Source organism: Choloepus didactylus, chromosome 9 (genome assembly GCF_015220235.1).
Source record: "Choloepus didactylus isolate mChoDid1 chromosome 9, mChoDid1.pri, whole genome shotgun sequence".
Lineage (NCBI taxonomy): Eukaryota > Metazoa > Chordata > Mammalia > Pilosa > Megalonychidae > Choloepus > Choloepus didactylus.
The window spans coordinates 94,702,546-94,718,568 of NC_051315.1; the positions used below are offsets into that span (position 1 = coordinate 94,702,546).

The 16,023-nt window shown below is 36.0% G+C and overlaps 1 protein-coding gene across 2 annotated transcripts in view; it reads left to right on the forward strand.

Annotated features, from left to right (window-relative positions):
• Positions 1–16,023, forward strand: part of BMPR2 (bone morphogenetic protein receptor type 2) — a 265,898-nt gene that overhangs the window by 208,013 nt on the left and 41,862 nt on the right. For both annotated transcript variants that reach the window (XM_037848856.1, XM_037848857.1), the window contains one exon: positions 1,384–1,520. In XM_037848856.1, coding sequence (XP_037704784.1) covers positions 1,384–1,520 — 137 coding nt within the window. The remainder of the gene's footprint in view (positions 1–1,383; positions 1,521–16,023) is intronic.

Sequence of the window (16,023 nt, forward strand, 5' to 3'; positions counted from 1 at the left end):
GAGATATGGACCCCACCCATTCAGGGTGGCTCTTAATTAAATAACTGGAGTCCTATTTAAGAAGCTCAGAGAGAAGGAGCCCACTGCTGCTGCCTAGAGAGGAACATGTTGGGAGAAAACCATTTTGAAACCAGAACAGAGCAGATGCCAGCCACATGCCTTCCCAGCTAACAGAGGTTTTCCAGACACCATTGGCCATCCTCCAGTGAAGGTACCCAATTGTTGATGCCTTATCTTGGACACTTTATGACCTTAAGACTATAACTGTGTAACCAAATAAACCCCCTTTTATAAAAGCCAGTCCATTTCTGGTATTCTGCATTCTGGCAGCGGTAGCAAACTGGAATACCATCTGTTTCAGTTTGCTAAAGCTGCCAGAATAAAATATACCAGAAATGGTTAGCTTATACAATGGGAATTTATTAATTTACAAATTTACAGTTCTAAGGCCATGGAAATGTCCCAATTAAGGCATCAACAGGATGATACCTGGACTTTGAAGACAGTCTGCTAGCATTGGGGGTTCCTCTGTCACATGGGAAGGCACATGGCTGGCGTCTGCTGGCCCTTTGCTGCTGGATCTCATTGCTTTCAGTTCTGGTTCCAGCAGCCTCCTCTCTGAGCTTCTCTGTGGGTCCTCACTTAGTATCTCTGGGATTTTTCTCTCCAAGCTTTCTGGGTGTTTCTCTCTCTGAGCTCTCTGAGTTTTTTGTTTGTTTGTTTGTTGTTTTTATCTTTTATCCTCATAAAGGACCTTGAATTGGTTGGGTGAGTCACATCTCAGTTGAAACAACCTAATCAAAAGGTCCCACCTACAATAGGTCTGCACCCACGGGAATGGATTAAAAGAACATGGCCTTTTCTGGGGTACATAACAGCTTCAAACCAGCACACCATTTGCTGGACTATTCATAGAGCCAATGACATAAGACATGGTTACTGTAAAACTTATCCACTTGTAGTTGGTTTTATAGACATGCTTGTTGTATTAGATCCTTGATATTTTTTCTCATCTTCACAGCTTTCCGTCCTTCTATGAGATCAGAAATACTTTCAAGTATTAAATATATCTTATATATATATAGTAATCTTTTCCCCCTAAATTTAGTAATACCAGAAACAATTTACAAATATCTATCTAACATTGAAATTACCATTTGAATTATCAACAAACATTTTGAAACTAAATAAATGCATTTATTAATAATACATTAAACCCACTATAAGGTCTCTTTAGAATTTCTGTATATGCCTAAGAGAGATTTAAGAAAAGGATTGTGACATAATTTCTTTGCTTGCATGGTATTAGAGATAGGCTGATTATTCTATCATTTTATCATTTTTAGAAATTTTATTCGGTCCTTCTTTTTTAAAAATACACAGGTGAATCTGTACCAGAATACCAAATGGCTTTTCAGACGGAAGTTGGAAACCATCCCACCTTTGAAGATATGCAGGTTCTGGTATCCAGGGAAAAACAGAGGCCCAAGTTCCCAGAAGCCTGGAAAGAAAACAGCCTGGTAAGAAACATCTAAATTATTAAAAAGTAGATTTATGACTGAATATGTTTTAATGCTATTTGAAGCAAAAATTGACTGCTAATAATGTTATTAGCCTTTAGAGTTGCCTAATGCCAAAAATCCAACTTATTTGATCTTTATGATGTTACAGGTTTTCAAATTTTTCAGTATTAATAAAAGTCCCATTTTTCAGTTCAGTTTTTTCCAAGTATAAAATACTATTTAGAGAGACTAACTGATGTGTCTGAGTTTTTCCAGATTAGACAGCAGCTGGAATAATTATAAATATTTTAAACATTATTGGAACTCCATCTTATTCTCTTAAGAGCAATACTAACAATTGTAATTAGCCCAGACTTACAGATTCAATGCTAATAGAAATTTAGACCTAAAAGAAACCAAGGAACAGCCTGTAAATTCTGCTTATTAAAAATGCAGTTCATAACACTGAAATATCTTCAGAGGCTCCTGCCATTTGAGGATATTGTTGCTTTAATACCAAGTATCTTACAAACATTTACATGAAACATTTATATAATTTTTTTTATTTAATCTTTTTTTTAATTGTAGAATATAACATATATACATAGAAGTGGTAACTTTCCAAGTGTAATTTAACAAGTAGCTAGCAAACTTCAAAGAATGTTTTAGGTTACAGTTCCACAGTTTCAGTTATTTCCTTATTGTGAAATATAACATATATGCAAAAAGGTAATAACTTTCAAAGTACAATTTAACAAGTAGTTATATAGGAAATTTCCAAAAATGTAGTGAGTTACAGTAACATAGTTTCAGTTATTTCCTTATTGTGAGATATGACATATATACAAAAAGGTGATAACTTTCAAATTACAATTTAACAAGCAGCTATAGAGCAAATTTCCAAGAATGCTATGGGTTACAGTTCTACCATTTCAGTTCTTTACTTCTAGCTGTTCCAATACCCCAGCAAATAAGAAAAAAATTATATAGAGATTAAGTCTTCATAATCCTTTGTTAAATTCCATCTTGTCTGTTGCTACCCCATTTTCTAGTTTAATCACTTTCCCAGTCTTCAGGGATGTCTAGGCAGTGACAACCCTAACTTGTTCATGTTGAAAAGGGTTTCGACATTATAGGAAAAGGGGACACATCTGGTTTATGTTCTTGAAGAGGCTATTGCCTCTGGGTTTGGGGACTTAGCTGGCATAGGAGTTTTTTGGCGGATTAAGTTTCTGAAGAATAAACTTAGTGATACTTTATTATAGAGTCTCAGATAGGGATCCAGGTATTCTTTAGGATTTTTAGGACTACTGTTGACTTGGGCTTATCATCCTGTTGCACTTTGGCATTTCTAGCTGAAGCTCGCAGAGCAGTATCCTCCAGGACAGCCTCTCAACTCTATTTGAACTCTTTTAGCCACTGAAAGCTTATTTTGTTGCCTTTCTTTTCCCTCTTTTGGTCAGTAAAAGGCATTCTCAACCTCTCAGTACCAGAGTCAGGCTTGTTCCCGGAATCCGTGGAATCCGTGACCCATGTTGTCTGGGAGACTCATTCACCTGGGGGGTTCCTGTCCCACATCAGTAGGAGGGTGATGAATTTATTTGCAGAATTGGGCTTAGAGAGAAAAAATCCACATTTGAGCAACAAAAAGGGTTCTCTGAAGGTGACTCCTAGGCATAATTATAGGTGGGATTAGCCTCCCCTTTAAAACCATGTTTCACCAGCACAAGTCTCAAGATCAAGGGCTTGACTAATAAATAGGGGGTTCCTAAGTTCACATAGCATATGTTCTGTCCACAGTAATCCATCCCTATCTCACATTATCATCACTTAGTTGTACAGTCCTCATCACTCTCCAGTTTAAACAATTCTTATGAAGCAAAATACCCCATAGCTCTCTTCAGCCCTTAATTATTTGTCCCTCGTATTTGTGGGGTACTGGTAAGGTATTCCTATCAATTATAGTCCCTAGTATGCAGGAGGTAGATTTTTCCCAAAGACCATTCTGTTGTCAACTCTCTGTAGCACTGTCATACCTTAGAAGTATATCATGTCACATATCTATATTTGTAGTGCTGATGTGTGGGATATATGCCTTTAAACAACCCCTTTCAATCCTATTTGCCTTCAATGCAGCTAGATACTTATAATCCCATTAACAAACAATCATCAACCCTATCCATTCCCATACCTTTGAATTCACCCTCCTTAACATATCTGAACATATTAGATTATCATTCCCCCTTCTAGCCTCTATCTATCACTAGGTCCCCAATATTCGACATTATAAGACATTGATTTTTCATTGCTCAGGGAGTTCATAGTATGTAGTAACATATAATATCTCTCCTTATGTGTCAGGCTTACTTCACTCAGCCTTATGTCTTCAAGGTTCATCCATGTTGTAATATGTTTCAAGACCTCGTTCCTTCTTACTGCCGCATAGTATTCCATCGTGTGTATATACCACATTTTATTAATCCACTAATCTGTTAAAGGACACTTGGATTGTTTCCATCTCTTGGCATTTGTGAACAACGCCACAATGAACATCAGTCTACAGATCTTCTGGGTATATATCAGGAAGTGGAATTGCCAGATTGTAGGGTAATTCGGTATCTAGTTTTCTGAGAAACTGCCAAACTGTCTTCCACAGAGGCTGTACCATTATGCAGTCCCACCAGCAATGAATAAGAGTTCCAATTTCTCCACATCTTCTCCAGCATTTGTTGTTTCCAGTTTGTTTAATGGAAGCCATTCTTACTGGTGTGAGATGGTATCTCATTGTGATTTTGATTTGCATTTCCCTAATAGCTAGTGAAGAGTGTGCCAGTTTGAATGTATTGTGTCCCCCAAACGCCATTATCTTTGATGATGTCTTGTGGGGCAAATGTTTTGGTGCTGATTAGATTTGCTTGGAATGTGTGCCACCCAGCTGTGGGTGATGACTCTGATGAGATATTCCCATGGAGGCATGGCCCCACCCATTCAGGGTGGGACTTGATCAGTGGAGCCATATAAATTAGCTGACTCAAAGAGAAGGAACTCAGTGCAGCTGTGAGTGACGTTTTGAAGAGGAGCAAGCTTGCTAGAGAGGAACGTCCTGGGAGAAAGCCATTTTGAAACCAGAACTTTGGAGCAGACGCCAGCCACATGCCTTCCCAGCTAACAGAGGTTTTCCGGACACCATTGGCCATCCTCCAGTGAAGGTACCCGATTACTGATGTGTTACCTTGGACACTTTATGGCCTTAAGACTGTAACTGTGTAGCCAAATAAATCCCCTTTTTATAAAAGCCAGTCCATCTCTGGTGTTTTGCATTCTGCAGCATTAGCAAACTAGAACAAAGAGGAACATTTTTTCATGTGTTTTTTATCCATTTGTATTTCTTCTTTGGAAAAATGCCTTTTCATATCTTTTGCCTATTTTATAATTGGGCTGCTTGTATGATTGTTGTTGAATTTTAGGATTTCTTTATATATGCAGGATATCAGTCTTTTATCAGATACATGGTTTCCAAATATTTTCTCCCATTGAGTTGGTTGCCTCTTTACCTTTTTTTTTTTTAATTAAATTCAGTTTTATTGAAATATATTCGCATACCATACAGTCATCCATGGTGTACAATTAATTGTTCGCAGTATCATCATATATTCATGCATTCATCACCCCAATCTATTTTTGAGCATTTTCCTTACATCAGAAAGAATCAGAATAAGAATAAAAAATAAAAGTAAAAAAAGAACACCCAAATCATCTCCCCCCATACCACCCTATTTTTCATTCAGTTTTTGTCCCCATTTTTCTGCTCATCCATCCATACACTAGCTAAAGGAAGTGCAATCCACAAGGTTTTCACAATCACACTGTCACCCCTTGTAATCTACATTGTTATACAATCGTCTTCAAGAGTCCAGACTACTGGGTTGGAGTTTGATAGTTTCCGGTATTTACTTATAGCTATTCCAATACATTAAAACCTAAGAGGTGTTATCTATATAGTGCTTAAGAATGTCCATCAGATTGACCTCTTGACTCCATTTGAAATCTCTCAGCCACTGAAACTATTTCGTCTCGTTTTGCATCCCCCTTTTGGTCAAGAAAATATTCTCAATCCCACAATGCCGGGTCCAGATTCATCCCCAGGAGTCATATCCCACGTTGCCAGGGAGATTTACACCCCTGGGGGTCAGGTCCCACATGGCAGGAGGGGCATTGAGTTCACCTGCCAAGGTGGCTTAGTTAGAGAGAGAGTGAGGGCCACATCTGAGCAGCAAAGAGGTACTCAGGGGGAGACTCTTAGGCACAATTATATGCAAGTCTAGCCTCTTCCTTGCAATAACAAGCTTCATAAGGGCAAGTCCCGTGATAGAGGGCTCGGCACATCAAACCACCCTCAATGTCTGTGACGACTTCAGCATCAGTCCAGTTCACCTTTTTTACAAAGTCTTTTGAGGCCCAGAACCTTTTGATTTTGCGGAGTTTCCATTTATCAATTTTTGTTGTTTGCGCTTTGGGGGTAAAGTCTAAGAAGCTACCTCCTATTACTAGATCTTGAAGATATTTCCTTGTATTATCTTCTAAGAGTTTTATCTTGCTATCTTTTATACTGAGTTCTTTAATTCACTTTGAGTTAATTTTTTATAGCATGTGAGGTAGGTGTCCTCTTTCATTCTTTTGGATGTGGATATCCAGTTCTTCCAGCCCCAGTTGTTGAAGACACTGTTCTATCCCAGTTCATTGGATTTGGGGGCCCTATCAAAAATCAGTCGACCACAGATCTGGGGGTCTATATCCAAACTCTAAATTCTATTCCCTTGTTCAATAGGTCTGTTTTTGTGCCAATACCATGCTGTTTTGACCACTGTGGCTTTATAGTAGGCTTCAAAGTCTAGACGTATATAAATCCTCCCATTTTGTTCTTCTTTTTAAGGATGTTTTTGACAATTTGAGGTCCTTTTCCCTTCCAAATAAATTTGATAACCAGCTTTTCCAAGTCTGCCAAGTAGGTTGTTGGAATTTTGATTGGAATTGCATTGAATCTGTCAATCAGTTTGGGTAGAATTGACACCTTAACAATGTTTAACCTTCCTATCCATGAGCATGGAATATCTTTCCACCTCTTTGGATCCTTTTTTATTTCTATTAGTAAGGTTTTGTAATTTTTGTTCTGATTGCCTCTTCAGTTAGGTAATTACTAGTATATAAGAACATTACTGACTTTATGTGCACTAATCTTGTAGTCCGCCACTCTGCTGAATTTATTAGCTCAATTTATTAGCTCTGTCATAGATTTCTCAGGATTTTCCAAATATATCATATCATGTGCAAATAATGACAGTTTTACTTCTTCCTTTTATTTCTTTGTCTTGCCGGCTTGCTCTGGGCTAGTACAATGTTGAATAATAGAGGTGACAGTGGGCATCCTTGTCTTGTTCCCAATCTCAGGGGGAAGACTTTTAGTCTCTCACCATTGAGTACTTTGCTGGCTGGGGGTTTTCATATATGCCCGTTATCATATTGGGGAAGTTTCCTGCAATTCCTACTTTTTGAAGTGTTGTTATCAAAAAGGGATGTTGAATTTTGTCATACGCTTTTTTAGTGTCTATCTAGATATTCATTTGATTTTTCCCTTTCTGTTTGTTAATGTGTTGTATTACACTGATTGATTTTCTTATGCTGAACCACCCTTGCATTCCAGGAATGAACTTCACTTGGTTGTGGTGTATAATTCTTTTAATGTGCCTTTGGATTCGATTTACAAGTATTTTGTTGAGAATTTTTGCATCTGTATTCATTAGGAAGATTGGCCTATAGTTTTCCTCTTTTGTAGTATCTTTATTTGGTTTTGGTATCAGAGTGATATTAGCTTCATAAAATGAGTTAGGTAGTACTTTCATCATTGCATTGCAATTAAAAAACACTTTTTAGTAACAGCATTCAAACTCTTCCATATATTAATGAATTCAAAAAAATGGTTTAATTTTTAAAATGCTGGGGACCCAAACATAGACCAATTGATAAAGGGGGGAAAAATAGGTTCCTAATAAAAATGAAAATAGATTGAGGGAAATACATGAAAATATTAACCATAGGGCAAATGAATGACTTTTTAAAATATTGGGCTCATGAATCTCTTTTTTCCCTGTATTTTCCAAAGTTTTCAATAAAAATGAACTGCTTTATCACACACATAGTTTATGGCTGTTGTTTTATGTTAAAATATTCTAAGTTGGTAAAGCAAAAAAATTATAGGTCAAATTTATTTTTAAAATAGTTTTTTTCTCATTCATTAAAATGTTCCCATATAATATGTTCAACTATTCACCATTATCCATATTTTTCAGTCTTACAATTTCTTATCCATCTATTTCTTAGTCCATGGAATGTTGTCTTGTTCACTTTTTCCCCCTTAAAATCACTTGTCTGGTTTGCCTTTATTCCTTATTGTTATTTTTGCATGACGTCTTTTGCTCAGCTGTTTTATTTGAACATAGCATCACATCAAACTTTGGAACTTTCCCTCAGTTCCTTTTTCCTCTAGTCATTTCTTTCTCTACTCATTAAATCAAGTCTTCTAAAATGCACTGCATATTCCAAAAACAACCATTTATTCTTTTCATATGTTCTTAGTTTTTCATTTTCTCTTTGTGACAAAATCTACAGACTTTTGATGTGTTCTGGAATTGTTTTCCATGCTTTTACTTTCTCACATAACGCACATTAAGAAATATAATGTCAGTAAATACCATAGTACTTAACCTTACTACCCTCTCTACATACTGACATTTTCTGGTCTCGTCTAGAGTATTTCAGTTTGTAGGAATTAGTGGAGTTGTTTGTTTTAAATGCTGGTTCCAACCCACTAAGCTAATTGCATGACCTTCCCTTGAGCCCCAGCTTGGATCTTCCTGCCACTAGGTAGGAAGGATAAAAAAGAAAAGTCAAAGTTTCTTGTCTTACTTCCTATACTTTTTTTTCTCTGCTTCTTTCCTTTAACTCATATACTCAAATGTTAGATATCATTATCATTCTTCCAATATATGTTGGCATCATTTCATTCTTCTTTGCTGTTATCACCAGTTAGAGTCCCCTATCAAAGCACTCATCTGATTTTGCCTGAATATTTATATTGTTCTCCATTCTTATTTCCCCTTCTGAAAAATTTTTAACATTTAAGAAGGTATAATTGATATATAATAAACTGCACATATTAAAGTGTACGATTTGAAATGTTTCAATATACATATATACCCATAAAACCAGAACCACATTCAAGATTGTGAACATTAGTTACTCCCCAAAGTTTTTATTCCCCTTTGTAATCCAAACCACCCATCTCTCTCAGTTTCCTCCTGCTCCCAATCCATAAGCAACCTCTGATGTGCTTTCTGAAACTAGGGATTGGTTTAGAAATTCATTTACATTTTCTAGAATTTTATATACATGGGATTATGTAATATGTACTATTTTGTAATTTTGTTTTTTGAGATTAACATAATTATATTTGAGATTAACCCATATTGTTTTGAGTATCCGTGGTTTATTCTTTTTTACTGCTGAGTATTAGTCCTTTGTATGGATATACTGCGATTTGTTTTATTTATTTACCTATTGATGGTTATTTGAGGTTTTTCTGGTTTGGGGCTATTACAAATAGAGCTTCTGTGAACATTGATGTATAATCTGTGTATGGATATATGCTTTCATCCTCTCAGTTAAACACCTAAGTGTAGAATAGCTGAATCATGTGGTAGGTATATGTTTAATTTTTAAGAAACTGCCAAACAGTTTTACAAAGTAGTTGTACCATTATATATTCCCACTAGTAGTTTATGAGAGTTATATCCTAGATACAGCCAGTCTTTTTAATTTTAGACATTCTGATAGATGTCTAGTGATATTTTGGTGTGATTTTAATTTGCATTTCCCTAATGACTAAGCATTTTTTCTTATGCTTTTTGCCATTCTTCTCCCTTCTTTAGTGATGTGTATATTCAATTCTTTTGCCCATTTTAAAATTGAATTATTTATTTTATTATATCAAGTTCCATTTGTTATGTATTCTGGATGCAAGTCCTTTATCACATAAATGATTTGCAAGTATTTCTTCCCAGACTGTGGCTTTTCTTTTAATTACTTTAACAGTGTCTTTGCAAAAACAGATAGCTTTAATTTGTTCAAGTCTAATTCATTAACTTTTTTTTTTATGGATCATGCTTTTGGTGACATATTAAATAAATAATTTGCCTAAACCAAGGTCACAAAAATTTTCTTCTAGAAATTGTGTAAGTCTGTGATCAACCTTGAGTTGATTTTTTGCTTTAATGCAAGGCATGGATGAATATTGGTGTTTTTTTTGGTATATGGATGTCCAATTATTCCAGTGCTGTTTATTTTAAATACTATTCTTTCTCCATTGGATTGTCTTTGCACCTTTGTCAAAATCAGCCCATTTGTATGTGGATCTGTTTCTGGACTCTATATTTTGTTCCATTGACCCATTTGCTATCTTGATGCCAATACCACAGTCTTAAGTACTTGTTAAGGTTTGCTAAGGCTGCTGGAAATGCAATGTACCAGAAATGGATTGCCTTTTACAATGGGGGTTTATTAGTTCACAGATTTGCGGTTCCAAGGCCATGAAAATGTCCAGATTAAGGCATCAAGAGGTAGATATCTTTTCTGAAGAAAAGGACATTGGCATCTGGAGCACCCCTGTCAGCTGGGAAAGCACGTGGCTGGCATCTGATGGTCCTTTGCTCCCGGCTTGCATTGCTTTCAGCTTCTGATTTCAGTAGCTTTCTCCTTAAGTGTCTGTGGGTTCTTGCTTAGCTTCTCCAGGGCAAACTCTGGGCTTCATCTCTTAGCTTAGCATCTCCAGAGATCGTTCTGTCTGCATCTCCAAATGTCTGGACAAACTGTGGATTTCATTTCTCAGCTTCTCTCCTGGTTCTGGTTTTAACAGCTGTCTCCAAAATGTCTCTGGGTGTTTTCTCTCCAAAGTGTGTCTCTGAGCTCTCTTCAGAATGTCTCTGCCTTTTATCCTCTCATAGAGGACACCAGTGAATTAATTAAGACACTTCTTGAATGGGCTGGGTCACACCTGCATGGAAATAACTAATCAAATAAGACTTGGGTGGATCACATATCCATGGAAACAATCCAATCAGAAGATCCCACCCACAGTAAGTCTGCATCCACCAAAGTGGATCAAAAGAACATAGTCTTTCCTGGGGTACACAACTGTGCTGGTTTGTATCTATTGTGTCCCCCAGAAAAAACCATGTTCTTTGGTGCAGTCTTGAGGGGGCAGATGTATTGGTGTTTATTAGGTTGGAACGTTTTGATTGGGCTGTTTCCATGGAGATGCGCCCCACCCAACTGTGGGTGATAACTCTTTGGATGGTTTCCATGGAGATGTGGCCCTGCCCATTCAGCGTGGGCTTTGATTGGTTTACTAGAGCACTACATAAGATCAGACAGAAGGAGCAAGCGTGCTACAGTCAAGGGGACACTTTGAAGAATGCACAGTTGCTGAGAGAGGAGCTGCAGCTTACAGAGATGTTTTGGAGACAGCCTTTGAAAGCACACTTTTGCTCTGGAGAAACTAAGAGAGAACAAATGCCCCAAGAGCAACATTTTGGAGAACGCCATTGTGAATGTAATCTGGGAGCAAGCAGACACCAGCCACAAATCTTCCAAGCTAACAAAGGTTTTCTGGACACCAGTGGCCATCCTTCAATGAAGATACCCTCTTACCTTAGACATGTTATGACTTTAAGACTGTAACTTTGTAACCAAATAACTCTGCTTTTATAAAAGCCAATCCATTTCTGATATTTTGCATCCTGGCAGCTTTAGCAAACTGGAACAACAACAGTCTCAAACTAGCACAGTACTTTAGCATCATACTATCTCTTAAAATCAGGTACTGTTAGTCTCCCACCTTTGTTCTTCATTTCATATGTGATTTGGCTACCCTGGGTTCTTTGCATTTCCATATAGATTTTAGAATCATCTTGTCAATTTCCACAGAAAAAGTCTGCTGGAATTTTTACTGGGATTGCATTGAATCTGTAAATCAATTTGAAAAGAATTAATGTCTTAATTATATTGAGTCTTCTGATTCAGGAAACAGGATGTCTCCATTTATTTTACTCTGATTTCTCTCATTTTGTAGTTTTCAGTGGACAGATCTTACACGTTTGTTCAGATTTATCCCTAAGTATGTCATTTTTTATATTATTGTAAATGATATTTTTTCTTTCAATATCTGATTGTTTATTGCTAGTAAATAGAATTACTATTGATTGTATGTAAATGATCATATTCTCTGCTAGTAAAGATACTTCTTCATGTCTGATCTGGATCTCTTGTATTTCTTTTTCTTATCTTATTGCACTGGCTAGAACCCGTAAGAAAATGTTGAACAGAAATGGTGATAGTGAACACGTCTGTCTCATTTCTGGTCTTAAGGGAAAGCATTCAGTTTCTCTCCGTTAAGTATGACATTAGCTATAGGTTTTTTTAAAGTTCCTCTTTACCAGGTTCTAGAAGTTCTCCTGTATTCCTAGTTTGCTGAGAGTTTTTATCAGGAATGGATGTTCAATTTTATTAAATTCTTTTTCTGTACGTATTGAGATGATCCTGTGGTTTTTCTTTTAAGTTAGTTAATATGGTGAATTACCTTGATTGATTTTCAAATGATAAACCAACCTTGCTTGCATTCCTGGGATGAACCCCTCCTGGTTATGATATTGCTGTATTATCCCTTTGTCCTGTTTTTCTATTGGCATAATGCTGGCCTCATTGATTGAGTCGATGTGTTACATTGATTGTTTTCATATGTTGAACTACCCTTGAATTCCTGTAATAAATCCTACTTAGTTATTGTTTTAGTTTCTTAGCTGCTAAAACAAATACCATGCAATGGGTTGGCTCAACAACAAGAATTTATTGGCTCATGGTTTCAGAGGCTACAAGGCTTGTTTCCTCCTAGTATTGTTAACTTCTGGCTGGTCAGCAACCTTTGGGGTTCCTTGGCTTTTCTGTTGCATAGCAGTGGACATTGTGGTATCTTCTTTTTCTTCTGGGTTCTATTGATTTCCAGCTTTTGGCTGCACCCTGTGGTTTCTCTCTCTGTCTGACTTTCATTCTGCTTGTAAAGGACTCTGGTAATCTAGATTAAAGCCCAACCTGATTTAGTTGGGCCACATTTTAGCAGAAGTAACATCTTGAAGAGATATTATTTGTAGTGAGTCCACACCCATAAGACCAGGGGTTGGAACCTAGACATGACTTTTGTGGGAAACATGATTCAGTCTCCAAAAGTTATTGTGTATAATTGTTTCATGTGGCTGCTGGATTTTCTTTGCTATTATTTTGTTTAGGAGTTTTACATCTATAATTATGAGGTATATTGGTCTAATGATTTCTTTTCTTGTGATGTGTTTGTCTGGCTTTCATATCACAGTAATATTGGCCTCATGGAGTGAGTTGGGAGTATTTCTTCCTCTTCTATTTTTTAGAAGAGTTTAGGAAGGATTGGTGTTAATTCTTCTTTAAATGTTTGGTAGAATTCACCAATGAAGCCATTTGATCCTGGGCTTTTCTTCTGGGGAGTTTTGATTACTGCTAGTTCATACTCTTTACTTGTTGTAAGTCTATTCGGACTTTCTATTTCTTCTTGAGTCAGTTTTCAGGTTTGTGTGTTTTTAGGAACTTGTCCATTTCATAAAGATGATCTTATTTGTTAGTGTACAATTGTTCGTACTATTCTTTTATAATTCTTTTCACTTGGTAACATAAGTAATAATGTCCCCACTTTCATTTCTGATTTTAGTCAACTTGAGTCTTCTTTCTTTTTTTCTTTGTCAGTTTAACTAAAGGTTTGTCAATTTATTAGTCTTCTCAAAGAACCAAATTTTGATCTTATTGATTTTCTCTGTTGTTTTTTGTTCTCTATTTCATTTCTTTCTGCTGTAACCTTTTTTTTTCCTTCCTTCTGCTAACTCAGGATTTAATTTTCCCCTCTTTTTTCTAGTTCCTTAAGATGTACAACTAGGTTATAGATTTTAGTTCTTTGTTGTTTTTTGATGTAGCCATTTACAGGTACAAATTTCTCTCTGACACCACTTTTGTTTCATCTCATAAGTTTTGGCATGTTGCGGTTTTATTTTCACACATCTCTAAGTATTTTCTAACTGTGATTTTTTCTTTGACCCATTGGTTAAGAGTGTGTCATTTAATTTCCACATATTTTTGAATTTTCCAGTTTTCCTTCTATTGATTTCTAGTTTCATTCATTCCATTGTAGTTGGAGAAGATACTTTGTATGATTTCAGTCTTTTTGAATTTATAGAAACTTTTTTTTTTTTTTTTTTTTTTTTTGGTAGCCTAACATATGTTCTATCCTGGAGAATGTCCCATACGTACTTGAGACAAATCTGTATTCTGCTGTTGGTGGATGGAGTTTGGTCTAATTGGTTTATATTGTTGTTCAAGTTCTTTATTTCCTTATTGGATCTTATGTCTGGTTGTTCTACCATATTAAAAGTGGTATACTCCTTTCTGTATATATATTATATATCAAAATAAGGAAATAACTGAAATTGTGGAACTGTAACCCATAACGTTGTTTGAAATTTGTTCTCTAACTACTTGTTATATCGTACTTTGAAAGTTATCACTGTTCTGTATGTATGTTAAATTTCACAATAAAAAATGTATTTAAAAAGTGATGTATTGAAGTCTCCAACTATTATTGTAGAGCTATCTGTTTCTCCCATCAATTTTAGCTGCATATATTTTGGGGCTATGTTGTTAGGTGTGTATATGTTTATAATTATTTTATTTTGATGTATTGACCCTTTTATCGATATAAAATGAGACTTTTTTCCCTTGTAATAATTTTTGACTTGAAATCTGTATTATATGATACCAGTGTAGCCTGTCCAGCTCTGTTTTGGCTACTTTTAACATAGAACATCTTTTTCCATCCTTTTATTTTCAACCTCTTTGTGTCTTTGCATCTAGTGAGTCTCTTGTAGATACCATATAGATAGATCATGTTTTTTTGTTTTGTTTTGTTTTGTTTTATCATTCTGCCAATCTCTGTCTTTTAATTGAAGTGTTAATCTTTTTACATTGAAAGTAATTACTGATAAGAATGACTTAAGTTTCAGTTTGCTAAAGCTGCTAGAATGCAAAATACCAGAAATGAATTGGCTTTTATCAATGGGGATTGATTAAGTTACAAGTTACAATTCAAAGGCCATGAAAAATGTCCAAATGAAGGCATCAACAAGAGTATACATTCTCGGAAGAAAGGCTGCTGGCACCCAGGATTCCCCTGTCAGATAGCAAGGCACATGGCCAGTGTCTTCTGGTCCTTTGCTCCCAGGTTTCATTCCTTTCGGCTTCTGATTCTGGTAGCTTTCTCTCTTAGAGTCTGTAGGTTCTCTCTTAGCACCTCTGGGGCATTTCTCTCTTTTCTTTCCAGTTATCTCTTTCATCCTCTCATAAAGGGCCCCAGTAATAGATTAAGACACACCTTGAATGGGTAGGGTCACAACTCAATTGAAGCAACCTAATCAAAAGGTCCCACCCACAATAGGTCCTTCCTACAGGGATAGATTAAAAGAACATTGCCTTTTCTGGGGTACATACCAGCACAACTTATTTCTGCAATTTTGCTATTTGTTTTCTAGATGTCATGTATTGTTTGTTCCTCTATTCCTCCATTACTGCCTTCTTTTGTGTTTAATTGGCTTTTTCTACTGTACTGTTTGATTCCCTTCTCATTTTCTTTTCTGTGTATACTTTTTAATATATTTTTTATTGTGAAATTTACCATATATACATAACAGTAATAATTTTCGAAGTACAACTTAACAGGTAGTTAGAGAGGAAAATGCAAAGAATGTTATGGGTTACAGTTCCACAATTTCAGTTATTTCCTTGTGGTATATAACATATATACAGAAAGGTGATAACTTTCAAAGTACAATTTAACAAGTAGTTATACAGGTAATTTCAAAGAATGTTATGGTTTACAATTCCACAGTTTCAGTTATTTCCTTATTGTAAAATATAAGATGTATACAGAAAGGTGATAACTTTCAAAGTACAATAACAATAGGTTACAGTTGTTTCCTTCTAGATATTCTAAGACCCTTGCATATAAAAAAATATTTATATAAAAATTCAGTATTCGTAATCCTTTGTTAAATTCTATCTGGTCTGTGGCTACCCCTTCCTCTGGTTTAATCACTTTCTTGATCTTCAGTGGTGTCTAGGCAGTGACCACCCTACCTTGTTCATATTGAAAAGGGGTGTTGACATTATGGGGAAGGGGGCTGCCTCTGGGTTTTAGGACTTGTCTTGCATAGGACACTCTGGTGAATTAAAGTTTCTAAGGGATAAACAAACGTAGTGAGTGAAACTTCTGTAGAATCTCACAGACGTAGGTATATCGGGACTACTGTTGGTTAGGACTTAGCATACTATGGCCATTTGG